This window comes from Hemiscyllium ocellatum, chromosome 3 (assembly GCF_020745735.1).
Source record: "Hemiscyllium ocellatum isolate sHemOce1 chromosome 3, sHemOce1.pat.X.cur, whole genome shotgun sequence".
Lineage (NCBI taxonomy): Eukaryota > Metazoa > Chordata > Chondrichthyes > Orectolobiformes > Hemiscylliidae > Hemiscyllium > Hemiscyllium ocellatum.
In genome coordinates this window covers 3,452,847-3,474,316 of record NC_083403.1, presented here as the reverse complement: position 1 = coordinate 3,474,316, position 21,470 = coordinate 3,452,847, and the positions used below count along the sequence as shown (strand labels likewise).

Sequence of the window (21,470 nt, the reverse complement as noted above, 5' to 3'; positions counted from 1 at the left end):
TTATTGGGATATTACTCATGTCTTCCACTGTGAAGACTGACGCAAAGTATTTATTAAGTTCTTCAGCTATTTCCTTATCTCCCATCACTAGCCTTCCTGCATCAGTTTGGAGCAGCCCAGTCACTACTTTCGCCTCTCATTTGTCTTGTGCGTTGAAAGAAACTTTTACTATCATTTCTAATATTACTGGCTAGCTTACCTTCGTATTTGATCCTCTCCTTCCTTATTTCTCCCTTTGTTATCCTCTGTTTATTCTGGTAGTCTTCCCAATCTTCTGATTTCCCACTGCTCTTGGCCACTTTATAGATCCTCTCTTTTTCTGTGAAACATTTCCTGAGTTCCTTCGTCAGCCACGGTTGTCTAATGCCCCCTCACCTCCCGCCAGATAATCTTCCTTTACTTTGGGATGTACCTCTGTACTGTCTTCAATTACACCCACAAACTCCTGCCATTGTTGGTCTACTGTCTTCCCCGCTAGGCTCTGCTTCCAGTCGATTTTCATTAGTTCCTCTCCCTGCAATTACCTTGATTTAACTGTAACACCATTACATCCGATTTTGTCTTCTCTCTTTCAAACTGCAGACTGAACTCTACCACATTATGATCGCTGCCTCCTAAGTGTTCCCTTACTTTAAGATCTTTTATAAAGTCTTGATCATTACATAGCACTAAGCCCAGAATAGCCTGCTCCCTTGCGGGCTCCATCACAAGCTGTTCCAAAAAGCCATCCTGTAAGCATTCCATGAATTCCCTTTCTTTGGATCCACCGGTAACATTAGTCATCCAGTCCATTTGCATATTGAAGTCCCCCATGATCATCGTGACCTTGCCTTTCTGACATGCCTTCTCTATTTCCCGGTACATGTTGCGCCCCTGGTCCTGACCACTGCTGGGAGGTCTGTACGTAACTCCCATTATGGGTTTTTTGTCCTTGTGATTCCTCAACTCCACCCACACAGACCCCACATCATCTGACTCTGTCATTCAGTGCTACAGGTTCAATTTCATTGTTAACTAACAAGGCAACCCCACCCCCTCAGCCCATCTCCCTGTCTTTTCGATAAGTTGTAAATCCTTAGATGTTTAACTGCCAGTCCTGACCCCCCTGCAACCACCTCTCTGTGATGCCTACCACTTCATAATCATTCGTGATGATATATGCTGTTAATTCATCTACTTTGTTGTGAATGCTTTGAGCATTCAGGAAAAGCACCTTAATGCTAATTTTCTTATCCTCATGATTCCCATCACCTCTAGTAGTATGTCCTAAGTTATCCTTCCTTTTTGATTCAGTCTGCCTTGAACTTAAGCCCTGCAACGTGCTAATCTGCTTATCTTTCCATTGCACTCCATACTCCCTGTTCCTTTCCCATTCCCTTGGCCCTGACTCACAAGTTTAAAGCCCTAGTGACCATCCTATTTATCCTTTTTGTCAGAACACTGGTTCCAGATCGGTTCCCATCGGTACAAATCTCCCCGTTCCAAAACTGATGCCAATGTCCCATTAAATGGAATCCCTCTTTCCCACACCAATCTCATAGCCACGTGTTTACTTTCCTAATTTTCTTATCCCTTCACCAATTAGCACATGGCTCGGGCAGTAATCCAGAGATTGGGACCCTCGAGGACCTGTTCTTCAATTTCCTTCCTGATGCTTGATAATCCCCAAACAGATCCTCCACCCTAGCCTTGTCGATGTTGTTAGTGTCAACGTGGACCACAGCAACTGGATCCTCCCCCTCCCACTCCAATATCCTCTCAAGCTGGTCGGAGATGTCCTGCACTCTGGCACTGGGCAGGCAACACACCGTGCGAGACTCCAGCTTGCAAAGGATACTCTCTGTCCCCGTAATTATAGAATCCCCAATACAACTACTTGGCTTTTTGCTCTCCTCCCCCCCCCCCCCCCCCCCCTTGAACTGCCCTCTGCACCATGGTGCCGTGGTCAGCTGGCTCATCCTGTCCCTCATCCACACAGGGACCAAGAATCTCATACCTGTTGGACAAGGTCAGGGGCTGAGGCTCCTGAACTCAGGTTCCCCCTACCTGCCTCACTTACAGTCACACCCTGTTGTTCCTGATCACTAACTGAATGTGAATTACTTAATCTCCCAGGTGTGACTGCCTCCTGAAACAAAGCGTCCAGGTAACTCTTCCCCCTCCGGGATGTGCCACAGTGTTTGAAGCTCAGATTCCAGATCATCAATTCTGATCTGGAATTAGTCCAGCAACCAACATTTGCTGCAGATGTGATCACTGCCAGCTCCCACATCATACAGCTACAGCACATCACCTGGCCAGCCAGCTCTACTTATTTCATTAACGCCGACCAAATATCACAACTCAATCAAGTCCCACTTGCCAGCACCCAGCCCATAGGATTGAGTTGACAGATGTGTTCTCCAGAGATCAATGGGCCCCCTGTTTTTTCTGATTTATATCAACAATTTGGAGATGGGAGTTGAGTGTAAAATCTCTCCATTTGTAGATGTCACTAAACTGGGGAGAAAAGTGAATTGTGATGATGACACTGAGTAACTTCAGAGTGACATTGACAAGTTGACTAAATGGATAGACACCTGGCAGATGAATGCCAATGCAGGGAAATAAGAGGTATGCTGGTAGGAGGAACATGGAGAGACAACATCGGCTTAATGACACCACAGGAGCAGAGGGACCTCAGGGATCATGTCCATGCTTCTGTGAAGGTGGCCAGGCAAGCTGAAAGAGTTGCTGGGAAGGTTCATAGGATCATTGGGTTTATAAATTGATGCATAGAATATAAAAGTGAGGAAGTGATACAACATCTCTGCAAATCATTGCTCATAGCACGTTTGGTGTATTGTAGTCACCTTAGCTAAGGAAGGATGTTAAAGCCCTGGAGAGAGTTCGAAGGGGATTTACTGGAATGATCGCAGAAATGAAGGATTTCAGAGATAAGGACAGATTAGAGAGATTGGGCTAGTTGTCCTTGGAGCAGAATAGAATAAGAGGTGCCTAACTGAGGTGTTCAAGATTATGAACAAGTTTCACAGGGTACAGAGGGTAACTAGGTGGCACTATTGCAAGACTGTTAGCAAGTGGCGAGGAGGGAGATCGAGAGTGGTTAGGATTTGGAATGCACTGCCTGGGAGAGTGGTGGAGGGGGATTCCATTGGAGGGTTCAAAAGACAGCTGGATATACTTGAAAGGGGTGAAGGAGGATGGCAATGGGGACTGGCTGGGTGGGTCTCTGAGGGGCTGGAGTAGACATGGTGGGTGAGTTGGTCTGTCATGTACAATTCTTTGGGGAGGGTGTTCTGGGCCTGGCAGTGACTGGGGGGATGGGGGAGCGTTCTGGGCCTGGCAGTGACTGGGGGGATGGGGGAGCGTTCTGGGCCTGGCAGTGACTGGGGGGATGGGGGAGCGTTCTGGGCCTGGCGGTGACTGGGGGGATGGGGGAGGGTGTTCTGGGCCTGGCAGTGACTGGGGGGATGGGGGAGCGTTCTGGGCCTGGCAGTGACTGGGGGGATGGGGGAGGGTTCTGGGCCTGGCCGTGACTGGGGGGATGGGGGAGGGTGTTCTGGGCCTGGCAGTGACTGGGGGGATGGGGGAGGGTGTTCTGGGCCTGGCAGTGACTGGGGGGATGGGGGAGGGTGTTCTGGGCCTGGCAGTGACTGGGGGGATGGGGGAGCGTTCTGGGCCTGGCAGTGACTGGGGGGATGGGGGAGCGTTCTGGGCCTGGCAGTGACTGGGGGGATGGGGGAGGGTGTTCTGGGCCTGGCAGTGACTGGGGGGATGGGGGAGCGTTCTGGGCCTGGCAGTGACTGGGGGGATGGGGGAGCGTTCTGGGCCTGGCAGTGACTGGGGGGATGGGGGAGGGTGTTCTGGGCCTGGCAGTGACTGGGGGGATGGGGGAGGGTGTTCTGGGCCTGGCCGTGACTGGGGGGATGGGGGAGGGTGTTCTGGGCCTGGCCGTGACTGGGGGGATGGGGGAGGGTGTTCTGGGCCTGGCCGTGACTGGGGGGATGGGGGAGGGTGTTCTGGGCCTGGCCGTGACTGGGGGGATGGGGGAGGGTGTTCTGGGCCTGGCCGTGACTGGGGGGATGGGGGAGGGTGTTCTGGGCCTGGCCGTGACTGGGGGGATGGGGGAGGGTGTTCTGGGCCTGGCAGTGACTGGGGGGATGGGGGAGGGTGTTCTGGGCCTGGCAGTGACTGGGGGGATGGGGGAGGGTGTTCTGGGCCTGGCAGTGACTGGGGGGATGGGGGAGCGTTCTGGGCCTGGCAGTGACTGGGGGGATGGGGGAGCGTTCTGGGCCTGGCAGTGACTGGGGGGATGGGGGAGGGTGTTCTGGGCCTGGCAGTGACTGGGGGGATGGGGGAGCGTTCTGGGCCTGGCAGTGACTGGGGGAATGGGGGAGCGTTCTGGGCCTGGCAGTGACTGGGGGGATGGGGGAGCGTTCTGGGCCTGGCAGTGACTGGGGGGATGGGGGAGGGTGTTCTGGGCCTGGCAGTGACTGGGGGGATGGGGGAGGGTGTTCTGGGCCTGGCCGTGACTGGGGGGATGGGGGAGGGTGTTCTGGGCCTGGCCGTGACTGGGGGGATGGGGGAGGGTGTTCTGGGCCTGGCAGTGACTGGGGGGATGGGGGAGGGTGTTCTGGGCCTGGCCGTGACTGGGGGGATGGGGGAGCGTTCTGGGCCTGGCAGTGACTGGGGGGATGGGGGAGGGTGTTCTGGGCCTGGCAGTGACTGGGGGGATGAGGGAGCGTTCTGGGCCTGGCAGTGACTGGGGGGATGGGGGAGGGTGTTCTGGGCCTGGCAGTGACTGGGGGGATGGGGGAGCGTTCTGGGCCTGGCAGTGACTGGGGGGATGGGGGAGGGTGTTCTGGGCCTGGCAGTGACTGGGGGGATGGGGGAGGGTGTTCTGGGCCTGGCAGTGACTGGGGGGATGGGGGAGGGTGTTCTGGGCCTGGCAGTGACTGGGGGGATGGGGGAGCGTTCTGGGCCTGGCAGTGACTGGGGGGATGGGGGAGGGTGTTCTGGGCCTGGCAGTGAAGGCTGGCATTTGGGTTTGGGTTTGGGTTTGGGTTTGGGTGGGACCTTCTGGGCCTGGTACTCGAATAGTGAGATCACTGTTTGGGAGGAGTCATAATAACGTGACTGAACTTGGCTTTTGGCTGCGGAAAGAGGTGTGGGTCTAAACCGATAACTGAACTGAAATTCACGTCATTAAACCTGAAGACTGATCTGGAGAATTGGGATAAAGGGTGTAAAATGACTGATGTGGTGTTCTTTCAGAGCCCTAAGCTAACCTGCTGCTAATGAGACAAAAAGCGAGGAGGTAATACTAGCCTGCTGAATAAAACTTAACTCTTCATCTCAGTCCTACAGTCAACACCACACTGAGAAATCTGGGAGCGTTGTACAGGCGACAGGGGAAGCTGGAAGCTGCTGAAACCCTTGAGGAATGTGCCACCCGATCTCGCAAACAGGTAATTCACATATTTCACTCTGTTAGATATAAACACCCCAGCACTGTACCCCAGTGTTATACAGGGACAGACCTGTCCCCACCCCAGTACTGTACCCCAGTGTTATACAGGGACAGGCCTGTCCCCACCCCAGTACTGTACCCCAGTGTTATACAGTGACAGGCCTGTCCCCACCCCAGTACTGTACCCCAGTGTTATACAGGGACAGGCCTGTCCCCACCCCAGTACTGTACCCCAGTGTTATACAGGGACAGACCTGTCCCCACCCCAGTACTGTACCCCAGGGTTATACAGTGACACACCTGTCCCCACCCCAGTACTGTACCCCAGTGTTATTCAGTGACACACCTGCCCCCACCCCAGTACTGTACCCCAGTGTTATACAGGGACAGGCCTGTCCCCACCCCAGTACTGTACCCCAGTGTTATACAGTGACAGACCTGTCCCCACCCCAGTACTGTACCCCAGTGTTATACAGTGACAGGCCTGTCCCCACCCCAGTACTGTACCCCAGTGTTATACAGTGACAGACCTGTCCCCACCCCAGTACTGTACCCCAGTGTTATACAGTGACAGACCCTCCCCACCCCAGTACTGTACCTCAGGTTTATACAGTGACAGACCCTCCCCAGCCCAGTACTGTACCCCAGTGTTATACAGTGACAGACCTGTCCCCACCCCAATACTGTACCCCAGTGTTATACAGTGACAGACCTGTCCCCACCCCAGTACTGTACCCCAGTGTTATACAGTGACAGACCTGTCCCCACCCCAGTACTGTACCCCAGTGTTATACAGCGACAGACCTGTCCCCACCAGTACTGTACCCCAGTGTTATACAGTGACAGACCTGTCCCCACCAGTACTGTACCCCAGTGTTATACAGTGACAGACCTGTCCCCACCCCAGTACTGTACCCCAGTGTTATACAGTGACAGACCCACCCCTCCCCAGTACTGTACCCCAGTGTTATACAGTGACAGACCTGTCCCCACCCCAGTACTGTACCCCAGTGTTATACAGTGACAGACCTGTCCCCACCCCAGTACTGTACCTCAGTGTTATACAGTGACAGACCTGTCCCCACCCCAGTACTGTACCCCAGTGTTATACAGGGACAGACCTGTCCCCACCAGCACTGTACCCCAGTGTAAATCAGTGACAGACCTGTCTCTACCCCAGTGTTATACAGCAACAGACCTGTCCCCACCCCAGTACTGTACCCCAGTGTTATACAGTGACAGACCTGTCCCCACCAGCACTGTACCCCAGTGTAAATCAGTGACAGACCTGTCCCTACCCCAGTGTTATACTGCAATAGACCTGTCCCCACCCCAGTACTGTATCAATGTGTTATACGTAACAGACCTGTCCCCAACAGTATTGTACCCCAGTGTTATACTGCAACAGACCTGTCCCCACCCCAGTACTGTACCCCAGTGTTATTCTGCGACTGACCTGTCCCCACCCCAGTACTGTACCCCAGTGTTATACAGTGACAGACCTGTCCCCACCAGTACTGTATCCCAGTGTTATACAGTGTCAGACCTGTCCCCACCCCAGTGTTATACAGTGACAGGCCTATCCCCACCCCAGTACTGTATCCCAGTGTTATGCAGTGACAGACCTGTCCCCACCCCAGCACTGTACCCCAGTGTTATACAGTGACAGACCTGTCCCCACCCCAGCACTGTATACCCGTGTGATACACTGGCAGGCCTGTCCCCATCAGTCGTGTACCCCAGTGTTATAAAGTAATCGACCTGTCCCCATCCCAGTACTCTACCCCAGTGTTATACAGTGACGGACCTGTCCCCACCAGTACTGTATCCCAGTGTTATACAGTGACAGACCTATCCCCACCCCAGTACTGTATCCCAGTGGTATGCAGTGACAGACCTGTCCCCACCCCTGTACTTCACCCCAAGGTGATACAGTGACAGACCTGTCCCCACCCCAGTAGTCTACCCCCCAGTGTTATACAGTGACACACCTATCCACACCCCAATACTGTATCCCAGTGTGATACACTGACAGACCTGTCCCCACCCCAGTACTGTACCCCAGTGTTATACAGTGACTGACCTGTCCCCACCCCAGTACTTGTATCCCAGTGTTATACAGTGACAGACCTGTCCCCACCCCAGTACTGTACCCCAGGGTTATACAGTGACAGACCTGTCCCCACCCCAGTACTGTACCCCAGTGTTATACAGTGACCGACCTGTCCCCACCCCAGTACTGTACCCCAGGGTTATACAGTGACAGACCTGTCCCCACCCCAGTACTGTACCCCAGTGTTATGCAGTGACAGACCCTCCCCACCCCAGTACTGTACCCCAGGGTTATACAGTTACAGACCCTCCCCACCCCAGTACTGTACCCCAGTGTTATACAGTGACAGACCTGTCCCCACCCCAGTACTGTACCCCAGTGTTATACAGTGACAGACCTGTCCCCACCCCAGTACTGTATCCCAGTGTTATACAGTGACAGACCTGTCCCCAACAGTACTATCCCACAGTGTTATACAGTCACAGATCTGTCCCCACCCCAGTACTGTACCCAAGGGATATACAGTGACAGACCTGTCCCCACCCCAGTACTGTACCCCAGGGTTATACAGTGACAGACCTGTCCCCACCCCAGTACTGTACCCCAGTGTTATACAGTGACAGACCTGTCTCCACCCCTGTACTGTACCCCAGCGTTATACAGTGACAGACATGCCCCCACCCCGGTACTGTACCCCAGTGTTATACAGTGACAGACCTGTCCCCACCCCAGTACTGTACCCCAGTGTTATACAGTGACAGACCCTCCCCACCCCAGTACTGTCCCCCAGGGTTATACCTGTCTGGGATGCTGCAGTACTCGTAGTTTTGTTGGTAATTCACTTATTACAAATCTTGAGAATTGCTTGCCAGTTCTGACTTGCGTTATACAGTGACAGACCTGTCCCCACCCCTGTACTGTACCCCAGTGTTATACAGTGACAGACCTGTCCCCACCCTAGTACTGTACTCCAGGGTTATACAGTGACAGACCCTCCCCACCCCTGTACTGTACTCCCGGGTTATACAGTGACAGACCTGTCCCCACCCCAGTACTGTACTCCAGCGTTATACAGTGACAGACCTGTCCCCACCCCAGTACTGTACCTCAGTGTTATACAGTGACAGACCTGTCTCCACCCCAGTACTGTACCCCAGTGTTATACAGTGACAGACCTGTCCCCACCCCAGTACTGTACCCCAGTGTTATACAGTGACCGACCTGTCCCCACCCCAGTACTGTACCCCAGTGTTATACAGTGACAGACCTGTCCCCACCCCAGTACTGTATCCCAGTGTCATACAGTGACAGATCCTCCCCACCCCAGTACTGTATGCCAGTGTTATACAGTGACAGATCCTCCCCACCCCAGTACTGTACCCCAGGGTTATACAGTGACAGACCCTCCCCACCCCAGTACTGTGCCCCAGGGTTATACAGTGACAGACCCTCCCCACCCCAGTACAGTACCCCAGTGTTATACAGTGACAGACCCTCCCCACCCCAGTACTGTACCCCAGGGTTATACGGTGACAGACCCTCCCCACCCCAATACTGTACCCCAGTGTTATACAGTGACTGACCTGTCCCCACCCCAGTACTGTACCCCAGCGTTATACAGTGACAGACCTGTCCCCACCCCAGTGTTATACAGTGACAGGCCTGTCCCCACCCCAGCACTGTACCCCAGTGTTATACAGTGACAGACCCTCCCCACCCCAGTACTGTACCCCAGTGTTATGCAGTGACAGACCTGAACCAGCCCAGTACTGTACCCCAGTGTTATACAGTGACAGACCTGTCCCCACCCCAGTACTGTACCCCAGTGTTATACAGCAACAGACCTGTCCCCACCAGTACTGTACCCCAGTGTTATACAGCAACAGACCTGTCCCCACCCCAGTACTGTACCCCAGTGTTATACAGTGACAGACCTGTCCCCACCAGCACTGTACCCCAGTGTAAATCAGTGACAGACCTGTCCCCACCCCAGTACTGTATCAATGTGTTATACGTAACAGACCTGTCCCCAACAGTATTGTACCCCCGTGTTATACTGCGACAGACCTGTCCCCACCCCAGTACTGTACCCCAGTGTTATACAGTGACAGGCCTGTCCCCACCAGTACTGTATCCCAGTGTTATGCAGTGACAGACCTGTCCCCACCCCAGCACTGTATACCCGTGTGATACACTGGCAGGCCTGTCCCCATCAGTCGTGTACCCCAGTGTTATAAAGTAATCGACCTGTTCCCACCCCAGTACTCTACCCCAGTGTTATACAGTGACGGACCTGTCCCCACCAGTACTGTATCCCAGTGTTATACAGTGACAGACCTGTCCCCACCCCAGTACTGTACCCCAGTGTTATACAGTGACAGACCTGTCCCCTCCCCAGTACTGTACCCCAGTGTTATACAGTGACAGACCTGTCCCCACCCCAGTACTGTATCCCAGTGTTATACAGTGACAGATCCTCCCCACCCCAGTACTGTATCCCAGTGTTATACAGTGACAGATCCTCCCCACCCCAGTACTGTACCCCAGGGTTATACAGTGACAGACCCTCCCCACCCCAGTACTGTACCCCAGGGTTATACGGTGACAGACCCTCCCCAGCCCAGTACTGTACCCCAGTGTTATACAGTGACAGACCTGTCCCCGCCCCAGTACTGTACCCCAGTGTTATACAGTGACAGACCTGTCCCCACCCCAGTACTGTTCCCCAGTGTTATACAGTGACAGACCTGTCCCCACCCCAGTACTGTATCCCAGTGTTCTACAGTGACAGACCTGTCCCCACCAGTACTGTACCCCAGTGTTATACAGTGACAGACCTGTCTCCACCCCTGTACTGTACCCCAGCGTTATACAGTGACAGACATGCCCTCACCCCGGTACTGTACCCCAGTGTTATACAGTGACAGACCTGTCCCCACCCCAGTACTGTACCCCAGTGTTATACCTGTCTGGGATGCTGCAGTACTCGTAGTTTTTTTGGTAATTCGCTTATTACAAATCTTGAGAATTGCTTGCCAGTTCTGACTTGCACTGAGTTATGGAAATATCTGAATATTTATCAACTTATATTTGCTTTGCTAACAGCTGGAGTGAGTCTGTTGACCCTGAATTTGTGTCTGTATGTCTGTCTCTCTCTCTCTCTCTCTCTTTTCCCTCCTCCCCCTGGCCCTGCCCTTGCTTCATCTGCCCAGCTGCAGCCTGCCACTGTAAGTCTTCAGCTTTTAATTCCTGCAATTCAAAATTCATAGTTGCCGTGTTGCTCATTGCTTCCTGCCCCTGACCTGCTTGTGGTTTCTCTCTCCCATCTGGCAGGGCATCGATCCCATTCACCAGAGCAGGGTGGTGGAGATTCTGAAGGACGGGGAGCCTGCCGATCGCAGGAGGTCCCGGGACAGTGCGGCTGGGCCCCCAGTCAAGTATGAGAGTAGCTCGGAAGGTGGTGAGGAGGTCAGCGTGGCGGTGGAGTGGACTGGGGTGAGTCCGATTCACTGATGGTTGCTGTTGGCTGTTGTTTTTTGTCCCTTGCCCCTGCGATGTCATCTCGGGAGCCTTGTTGTAAGGGTGGAGACGGAAACATAACTGATCCTGCATTGCCATGGTACATGCCTTCTTGTGCCCTGGGTTAGAAAGCAAACTGATTGGTGCAGAGGCAAGGCTGCTGCTGCCATAGGAGAGCTGTCTGAGTGGATGGCAGTTGAGGGCTCGTCCAGTCCTAGCCGGAGTTTGTGGGAGAATGAGAGATTATGTTCCCTCCATTCAGCAAAGCAGGCTTGTGAGGGTCCCCTGCTCCAGTGCACTGCTCACTGTTACTGAGAGTCCGTATGGTGCTGGTGGAGCCTGCTCATCTTCCTTTCAGACTGACAGCTTGCTGAGTGAGACAGGAAAATCAAATACAGCAAGAGTGAGACGGCTGGAGAGGTACTGAAGCACATTTGAGAGCTCCGAGCCGCTTGCTGATGGTGGAGCTGGTCAAACTCCTGCTGGTCTTTCACACTCAACCTGGCATCCTTCTCGCTAAGCCCCTGCATCACCAAAACTGACCAGCTCTTCACTAATGTCGCTTCCCTTTACGACACAATGGCCCAACCAAGCTGCTGCCTCTGTCTTATGCAACCCCTCACCTGGGGGTCAGAGGTGAATGTACTGTCACCAAGTTTGCAAATGACACAAGAACAGGTGGGAAAGCAGGTTACAGGAGGGATACAAACAGTTTACAGAGAGCTATTCATCGATGATGGAAGTGGCAAATGCTGTGTAATGTACACAGGTGCAGCAGGTAATCGCAGCATTTCGAGGGGGTTGGAGTATCAGAGTAGGGGGAGCCTTACTGTAACTGTACAGGGAGCTGGGGAGAGCACATCTGGAGCACTGTCAGCAGCTGTGTCCCTTATTTCAGGAAATATACCATTTCATTGGAGGCAGCTCAGAGAAGGGTCCCTGGGATGGTCCCTGGGATGGAGGGAGTGTCTCATGAGGAAAGGTGAAACAGGTTGGGACTCTACTCCCTGGGGTGGAGAGGAATGAGAGGGGACCACATCGAAACGTATCGGACTCTTAAAGGGCTTGACAGGGACAATGCTGACAGGATGGTTCCCCCCATAGGAGTTTCTGGGCCCAGAGGGCAGAGTGTCAGGATAAAGGGGCACCAATTTAAGGCTGAGATGAGGAGGGTTGAGTGAGTCTGTTCGAAGCTCCTTGTCACAGAGAGCTGTGGGGGCAGAATCCTAGTGTACGTGTGAGGCTGAGCGAGAGAGAGATTCTTGAAAACTTGGGAAATCGAGGATTGTGGGGAAAGGGGAGGAAAGTGGACATGAGGAATGTCGGATCAGCCGTGACCATACTAAATGGTGGAGTTGGCACAGGTGACCAAAGGCCTACTCCTGTTCCTATTTCTGATGGTCTGTCTCCCAACTCCACACCTTATGCTGTCTCTGCATTACCCTCCACCTACTGTCTCTATACCCCCCCCCCCCCCCCCGCCCCCTCCACCCTGCGTTGGTGTGAAATTAGTGATACTCCCGTGCATTTTCCCCAAGGGTCTGCCAACACCTCCCCACACTCCCCGTGCCATTGGTCTCTCAATGTTTTTCCCAAATTCATGGGATGGGGCCCAGCATTTATTGTCCATCCCTAGTTGCCCCCCTTGAGAAGGTGGGGGTGAGCTGCCTCCTTGAACCACTGCAGTCCATGTGCTGTAGGCAATCATTTCTGATGAAGGGCTTAAGCCAAAACGTCGATTCGCCTGCTCCTCTGATGCTGCCTGACCTGCTGTGCTTTTCCAGCACCACATGGTGGCTCAGCGGTTAGCACTGCTGCCTCACAGTCCCAGGGTCCCAGGTTCAATTCCAGCCTCTGGCGACTGTCTGCGTGGAGTTTGTACTTTCTCCCCGTGTCTGCGTGGGTTTCCTCTGGATGCTTCGGTTTCCTCCCACAGTCCAAAGATGTGCGGGTCAGGTGGGTTGGCCAAGCTAAGTTGCCCGTAGTGTTAGGTGCATTAGTCATTAAGGAAATGGGTCTGGGTGGGTTACTCTTCGGTGGGTTGGTGTGGACTTGTTTGGCCAAATGTTTCCACACTGTCGGGAATTTACTGTAATCACACTGGACTCTGATCTGCAGCATCTGCACTTCTCACTTTCTCCATGTGCTGTAGGAAGATCCACAATGTCCTTAGTGAGGGAATTCCCAGATTTTAACCCAACAACAGTGAAGGGGCGGCAAGATATTTCCCAGTCAGGATGGTGAGTGCCTTGGAGGGGAACTTGGTGGGGTTCCCGTGTATCTGCTGCCCCTTGTCCTTCCAGATGGAAGGGGTTGTGGGTTTGGAAGGTGCTGCCTGAGGATATTTGGTGAATTTCTGCAGCGCACCTTGTAGATGGTACACACTGCTATTACTGAGGGGAGGTGGGGAGAGGGAGGGGATGGTACACACTGCTGTTACTGAGGGGGGGTGGGGGGAGGGAGGGGACGGTACACACTGCTGTTACTGAGTTTCGGTGGGGGGGGGAGGGAGTGGGTGGTTGTGGATGTGGGGCCAATCCAGCAGCTGCTTTCTCCTGGATGGTGTTGAGTTTCTTGAGTGTTGTTGGAGCTGCCCCCATCCAGGGGTAAGTGGGGAGTATTCCCTCCCAGTCCTGAGCTGTGCCTTGTAGATGGTGGACAGGCTTTGGGGAGACAGGAGGGGAGTTACTCACCGCAGGATTCCCAGCCTCTGACCTATTACTGTTGCGGCTATATTTATATGGTAAGTCCAGATCAGTTTCAGGTCAATGGTAACTCACAGAGGAAAAAAAAACAAATTACTGGAAAAACTCAGTAGATCTGGTCGCATCTGTGGATAGAAATCAGGAGCTAACATTTTGGATCGGGTGACCCTTCCTCAGAACTGATGGTAGCTATGGAAAGGTTGGTTTGTACAGTATACTGAAGCTAGGATGGGTGGGGGGGGTGGGGAGGGAATAAAGGGTTAACAATCGGTGGAAATACAGCCCCAAGAAAGACCACGATGGTAGGACAGATGAAGGAGTGGATAACCATTCAGCTAGGAGGGTGACTAGTTATAATGGGACTGTTTGTGACTAATAATGGGCTGTATGTAACAGCAGACTGTGATAACAAGGGGAAATGGGAGAGCTCAATGCCTGGAGTGACCAGAGTAAGCTCGGACCAGCAGCGGGGGCTGGGGGCGGGGACAGCTCCGGCTTTTGCTCCAGGGAGAAGCTGAGAGCTCTGAGACCACTCTGGTGGGGGAATGGATGTGGAAAGGGATAGTAACAGGCACATCCATGGTGAAGAGGAAGTAACGGGAGCCTGCAAACCTCGAATTTCCAGCCTGACCGAGCAACTCGCCCTCACCCTGAGTGACTTCTCTTTTAATTCCTGTCATTTAGCCAGCTCAGAGGCCCCAGCTCTGCCTGTCTCTTTGTGGGATGTGCGGAATATTCCTTGTTCCAGTCCTATTCTGGCCCCAGCCCACAACTGTCTGGTATATCGATGATATTGTCAGTACTGCTTCCCTCTCTTGGCCGGAATTGGAAAACTTCATCGATTTCGCTTCCAATTTCTATCCCTGTCTCACCTTCACCTGGTCTATCTCTGATTCCTCCCTTCCATTTCTAGGGATAGTCTAGCCACCAATATCCACTAAAATCCCACCGACTCCCACAGCTGCCTGGACTATACACCCTCACACCCAGTTGCCTGGAAAGGTTCTATTCCATTCTCCCGGTTCCTCCATCTCTGTTGCATCTGTTCCAATGAGGCCAGCTTCAACAAGGAGCCTCCGAAATGTCCACCTCCTTCCTCAACCGACCCATCTCCAGTATCTCTGCCCTTACCCCCTGCTTATCTCTCACAACAGCGATAGTGTCCCCCTTGTCCTTACCTACCATCCAATCAGCATCCACATCCAGAGGGACATTACCTGCCATTTCCACCACCTCCTGCAAGATGCCACCACCTGACACATATTCCCCTCCCCGTTCTTTGTCAGCTTTCCACAGGGACCATTCCATCTGGGACACACTGGTCCACCCTTGCTCCAATCCTGACACCTCCCCACAGCATCACGGCACCATCATGTCAGCCTGCATGTTTGCTTCGTCCCTCCTCACTATCCAAGGGGCCCAAACACACCGTCCAGGTGACAGAAAGCTTTACCTGCACTTCACTCAATCTAATCCACTGCACTCACTGCTCACAATATGGAAAACAACGTACAGACACAGACTGGGCGACAGCTTCGCAGGACACCTACATTCTGTCTGCACAAAATGACCCTGAGCTCCCTGTTGCCTGGGCTTTCAGCATCTCCCCTGTTCCCTGGCCTGCCACTCTCGCTCTCGCTCTCTCTCCCTCGCTCCCTCGCTCTCTCTCCCTCGCTGTCTCGCTCACTGCAGAGTTCCAGTAGAGCTCAGCACAAGCTGGGAGAGCAGCACTTCATTTACAGCCTGGGGATCCTGTGGCCTGCAGGACTCAATATCAAATTCAACAACTTCAGGGTTTGAGCTCTCCCATGTCCTTACCCCAAATCCCCCACACATTAGGCCTTGTTATCACATGGTCTGGTATTATACACCACCCATTGTTACCCACTAACAGTCCCCATTAATAACTTTTCTCCATCCTACCTAGATTGTTATCCATTCCTTTGCTTTTCCAGCTATTCTCTCTCTTTGGGCTCTGTATCCATTTACTCCTTAGCCCCTTCCCTCCATCCTTTCTTCTGCATGTAAACCAACATTTCCCTAGCTACCATCAGTTCTGAGGAAGGGTCACGCAACCTGAAACATTAACTGTAATTTCTCTCCACAGATGCTTCTGGACCTACTGAGCTTTTCCAGCAACTTCTGTCTTTGTTTCTGATTTGCAGCATCTGCAAATCTTTCAGTTTTTATCTGATCAGCCCCAGGATGTTGATAATCAGGGATTCAGCAATGGGAACAGCATTGAATGTCAAGGGGCAGTGGTTAGATTTTTGTGTTGATGAATTATAGCCAGGCATGAATGTTATCACTTGTCAGCCCAAGCCTGAGTATTGATTTGATTTAATGCAGCCATATGTACCTAAGTATAGTGAAAAGCTTTGTTTGTGAGCAGTATCGACCGTTTAGTAAGCGAGGACATACAGACCACAGGATACTTAGAGTGGGGCTTACAGGTTACACTGCACAGGAGGTGTGTGAAGCAGGATCAACATTTATTTGAATTTTGAGTCCATTCGTTGGTCTAATAACAACAGGAAAGAAGCTGTTCCTGAACCTGTTGGCATGTGTGGTCAAACTTTTGTGAATTGCCAAGGTATTTTGCCTGGGGTAGAGGAGCCCAAACTAGAGGGCATAGCTTTAAGGTGAGGGGGAAAGGTTCAAAAGAGATTGAACTGTAACTTTTTCACGCAGAGGATGGTGCTTGTATGGAATGAGCTGTCAGAGGAAGTGGTGGAGGCTGGTATAATTACAGCATTTAAAAGGCATCTGGATGGGGATATGGGCCATGTGCTGGCAAATGGGACTGGATTAATTTCGGATATCTGGTGGGCATGGACGAGATATGATGATGAGAGACATGGATAGAATGGACAGTCAGGGTCTTTTTCCCAGGCTAGAAAGGTCAGTTATTAGGGGGCACAGGTTTAAGGTAAAAGGGCAAAGTTTAAAGGAGATGGAAGAGACTGGGTTTATATCCCGACAGTGATAAGTGCCTGGAATGGGCTGCCAGTGGTGGTGATGGAGGTTGGATACATTAGTGACATTTCAGAGGCATCTTGACATATCCATGAACAGGCAGGGAATAGAAAGGTACGAGCTGAAAAATGTGTTGCTGGAAAAGCACAGCAGGTCAGGCAGCATCAAAGGAACAGGAGAGTCGACGTTTCGGGCATAAGCCCTTCATCAGAAGGATACGGACTGCATAGAGACAAGTTAGTTTAGGATGCGACCATGTGTTTGCGCAGTCTTAGTGGGCTGAAGGGACTTTTCCTGTGCTGTACTGTTTGTTGTTGCAACCTGGGGGGATGTGTGTGTGTTGCCCTGTCTGTAGTTGGCCCATGTCTGCAAGGGATGATGCAGGGCCTGCACAGGGCTTGTCGGGGATGTGTGTCTCTGTGTCGTCACAATCCTGGCTGGGGCTTTTTATGGGACAAATCTGACCCCAGTAGGAAATGTGGCGTGGCAAATAGTATTTTGTTTGTTTTTATTTAAACAGAATGGACTTTCACTGAACTGTAATCACACCAGGCTGCTGCAGATTTTGGTCTAACAATTAAATAGATGCTTATTATACAAATAAATGAAAATATCTCTGTATGACACAGTTTAAAAGATTCCAAAATATCCAGCAAAACAATATCTCATTGACTCCCCAACCTGATCACCTTTTACAGTTTGTCAATATTCAGAGACATTTTTCTTCGTTGTCTAATTGTTAGTTTGACTGTTTCTCAGTCCCATCACTGAGTTGTAAGGCATTTTCCATGGAGCTGAGAGCTTGGACTTTCTCACTGTTAGAATAAGCTGCAGCATTGTAACCAAACCTTCGTGGTCTGGAAATTCCTCAAACTGCATTCTTTCTTTCACTGCAGTAACCCATCTCTTCCAGTGTTGGGAACAATCTCCGCCTTTAGAGCACATTATACTTGCACTAACCCCAGTCGGGTCTCCTTTGGACTGAACCCTAAAGTTTTGAACTTACCTTACAAATGACGTGCTCATCCCAGACTCTACAAAGTGAATGGCTTGTTGTTTCCAATGTAAGGAGGTTGGCACCAAATTAAGAAGCAGATCTTCAAAGGTGGCAATCTCTGGATCCGTACCTGAGCCACATACAAATTGGCAAAGGGTGAATGAGATTAGAGAGGTGAATGTGTGATTGAAAAAGCTGGTGTGGGTAAAATGAGTTTCAGTTCATGGGGCACTGGCACTGATCCTGGGGAGAGTGGGATCTGGACTCTGGGGAAGGTCTACACCTGAACTGTGCTGGCACTCTGTTCTCATGAACCACATCATCAGGGAGGGAGTACAGGGTTCAAGCTTAATGATGGGGGCAAGGGCTCGAGTTCAGGAAAAATGAAATAGTATGGGAAATGATAAACAGACAATGACAGAAGGGGACGGCAAATACAGATCTAAGGTTAAATCAGCAGGTAAGACTAACCGTCACAAAACGAAAAGGTCAGGACATCAGGCACAGTATGTGGACGCAGCATTTTTTCAGATTAGACTCCCTACAGAGTGGAAACAGGCCCTTCAGCCCAACTCGTCCACACCGACCCTCCAAAGAGTAACCCACCCAGACTCGTTTCCCTCTGACTAATGCACCTAACACTACGGGCAATTGAGCTTGCCCAATTCACCTAATCTGCACATCTTTGGATTGTGGGAGGAAACCGGAGCACCCGGAGGAAACCCACGCAGACATGGGGAGAATGTGCAAACTCCACACTGACAGTCGCCCAAGGCTGGAATCGAACCTGGGACCCTGGTGCAGCAGTGCTAACCACTGAGCCACCATGCTGCATTTGAAACAAAACAGATGAACTCTATTACCCATTGAGATAAATAACTATGATTTTGTCCCCACTACTGAGATGTGGCAACAGGATATCCTGGATTGGGAGATGAATACTGAAGAGTACATGACATTTGGGAAGGAAAGGAAGCTAGAGAAGGGTGGAATTAAAGAGGACGTTAGTACGATAGAGAGGGGTGACAGTAATTCAGGAAACCAGGGTACAGAAGCAGGCCTGGGTATAGATGAGGGATGGTAAAAGCAGCTCTCACAGGCCCCTTAGCAGTAACCATGTGGTAGGACACTGTATCAAGGAAGCAATAATGGGAGCTTGTCCAAAAGGTCCAGCAATTATCGTGGGGGATATTAATTGACAGAATGGAAAAGGTCATCTGGAGGAAGAATGTTTTCGGGACCGTTTCTGAGACCAGTGTGCTATGGCAGTAAACAGAGCTATCCTAAACCTGGTTTTGAGCAGTTGTTGGTAAAGTGTTGGAAAAGGTTATAAGAGATAGGATTTATAACCATCTAGGAAAGAATAATCTGATCAGGGACAGTCAGCACGGTTTTGTGAAGGGTAGGTCGTGCCTAACGAATCTTATTGAGTTTTTTGACAAAGTGACCAAACAGGTAGATGAGAGTAAACCGGTTGATGTGGTGTATATGGATTTCAGCAAGGCCTTCGATAAGGTTCCCCACAGTGGGCTATTGTACAAAATACGGAAGAATGGGATTGTGGGAGACACAGCAGTTTGGATCAGTAATTGGCTTGCTGAAAGAAAACAGAGGGTTGTAGTTGATGGAACATGTCCATCTTGGTGTCCAGTTACTAGCGGCGTACCGCAAGGGTCGGTGTTGGGTCCACTGCTGTTCATCATTTTTATAAATGACCTGGATGAGGGTGTAGAAGGGTGGGTTAGTAAATTTGCGGATGACACTAAGGTCGGTGGAGTTGTGGATAGTGACGAAGGATGTAGTAGGTTGCAGAGAGACATAGATAGGATGCAGAGCTGGGCTGAGAGGTGGCAAACAGAGTTTAATGCAGGCAAGTGTGAGGTGATTCACTTTGGACGGAGTAACCGGAATGCAAAGTACTGGGCTCATGGTAAGATTCTTGGTGGTGTAGATGAGCAGAGCGATCTCGGTGTCCATGTACACAGATCCCTGAAAGTTGCCACCCAGGTTGACAGGGTTGTTAAGAAGGCATACAGTGTTTTCGCCTTTATTAATTGAGGGATCGAGTTCCAGAACCATGAGGTTATGCTGCAGCTGTACAAAGCTCTGGTACGGCCACACTTGGAGTATTGTGTACAGTTCTGGTCACCGCATTATGAGAAGGATGTGGAAGCTTTGGAAAGGGTGCAGAGGAGATTTACCGGATGTTGCCTGGTATGGAGGGGAGGTCTTACAAGGAAAGGCTGAGGGACTTGAGGCTGTTTTCGTTAGAGAGAAGAAGGTTGAGAGGTGACTTAATAGAGGCATACAAGATAATCAGAGGGTTAGACAGGGTGGACAGGGAGAGCCTTTTTCCAAGTATGGACTGGCCAACACTTGCATATGGTACATGAATAGGTGGAACAGCAGGTTGTGAGGGGGATACAAACAGTTTACAGAGAGCTATTGGTAGGTTGAGTAAGTGGGCAAGAGTTGGCAAATGGGGGTATAATGTGAGGAATGTGAACTTGTTCATTTTAGAAGGAAGAACAGAAGACCAGTATTATTGAAAAGGAGAGGGACTGCGGAACACTGGAACACACAGGGACTTGGGCAGGAGGGGGGCAATGTGCAGAAAGCTAACACCCAGGTACAGCAGGTAATCAGGAAGGGCTAATGGGATGTTGGGTCTTGGAGGTTGGAGTATAAGAGTAGGGGAGCCTTACTGTAACTGTACAGGGAGCTGGGGAGAGCACATCTGGAACACGGTCAGCAGCTGTGTCCCTTATTAAGGAAAATACCATTTCATTGGAGGCAGCTCAGAGAAGGGTCCCTGGGATGGAGGGAGTGTCTCGTGAGGAAAGGTGAAACAGGTTGGGACTCTACTCCCTGGAGTGGAGAGGAATGAGAGGGGACCTCATTGAAACACCTTGGATTGTTCAGGGTTTGACAGGGTCAATGCTGAGAGGATGGTTCCCCTCATGGGGAGGGGGTCTGGGACCAGAGGGCAGAGTGTCAGGATAAAGGGGCACCGATTTCAGACTGATGCAGAAACATTGCTGCTCTGAAGGTTGTAAGGTTTTGGACTCTTCTCTTCCTCAGAACACAGTGGGAGAGTCAATATTTTTAAGATGGAGTTGGATCGAAAAGTTGAGGTTGAAATCAGACCAGGATAATCTTCTTGAATGGCAGGGCAGCTTGGAAAGACCATTTTTGTTCATTATTCCTGTTTGTCTGGGTGTGTGTGTGAACTGTACTGTCTCTATGGGGGAGTCTGTGTGTGTGTGTGAGGCATCTCTTGGGGGGGCGGGGGGGTGTGTGGAGGTATGTGAGAGTTGTCTTGCATCTGTGGATGTAAAGGGAGTTGGAAGGGATGCGTGGGTGGTGTGTTTGTGACCTTAATTATTTGTGTGTGAGAGAAGGACTTGTACTGTCCCTGTATTGTGTGTGTGTGTCTGTCAGTCTCTGTGTGCGCGCGCGCAGTCATTAATTGAACAGCGGCCTTTGCTTTGCTCAATGTTTTCTTTCTCTGTCTCGCTCTCTTGCTCTCTCACTCTCACACACGCACTCACTCATTCTCCCACTGTGTCTATTTCACACCAATTCACTCCCACTGTGTCTATTTCACACCCACTCACTCTGTGTCTCTCTCTCTCTCCCCCCACCCCACACACACACATCCACTCTCTCTCTGTCTCTTTCACATACCCACTCACTCTCTGACTCTGTCTGTCTCTCTCTCTCTCTCTCTCATACATACATACACAC

At 51.4% G+C, this 21,470-nt stretch overlaps 1 protein-coding gene across 3 annotated transcripts in view; it reads left to right on the top strand.

Moving 5' to 3' along the window:
- klc1b (kinesin light chain 1b) overlaps positions 1-21,470 on the top strand; it is a 109,160-nt gene that overhangs the window by 67,543 nt on the left and 20,147 nt on the right. For all 3 annotated transcript variants that reach the window (XM_060847907.1, XM_060847917.1, XM_060847926.1), the window contains exons 12-13: positions 5,363-5,471; positions 10,860-11,021. In XM_060847907.1, coding sequence (XP_060703890.1) covers positions 5,363-5,471; positions 10,860-11,021 — 271 coding nt within the window. The remainder of the gene's footprint in view (positions 1-5,362; positions 5,472-10,859; positions 11,022-21,470) is intronic.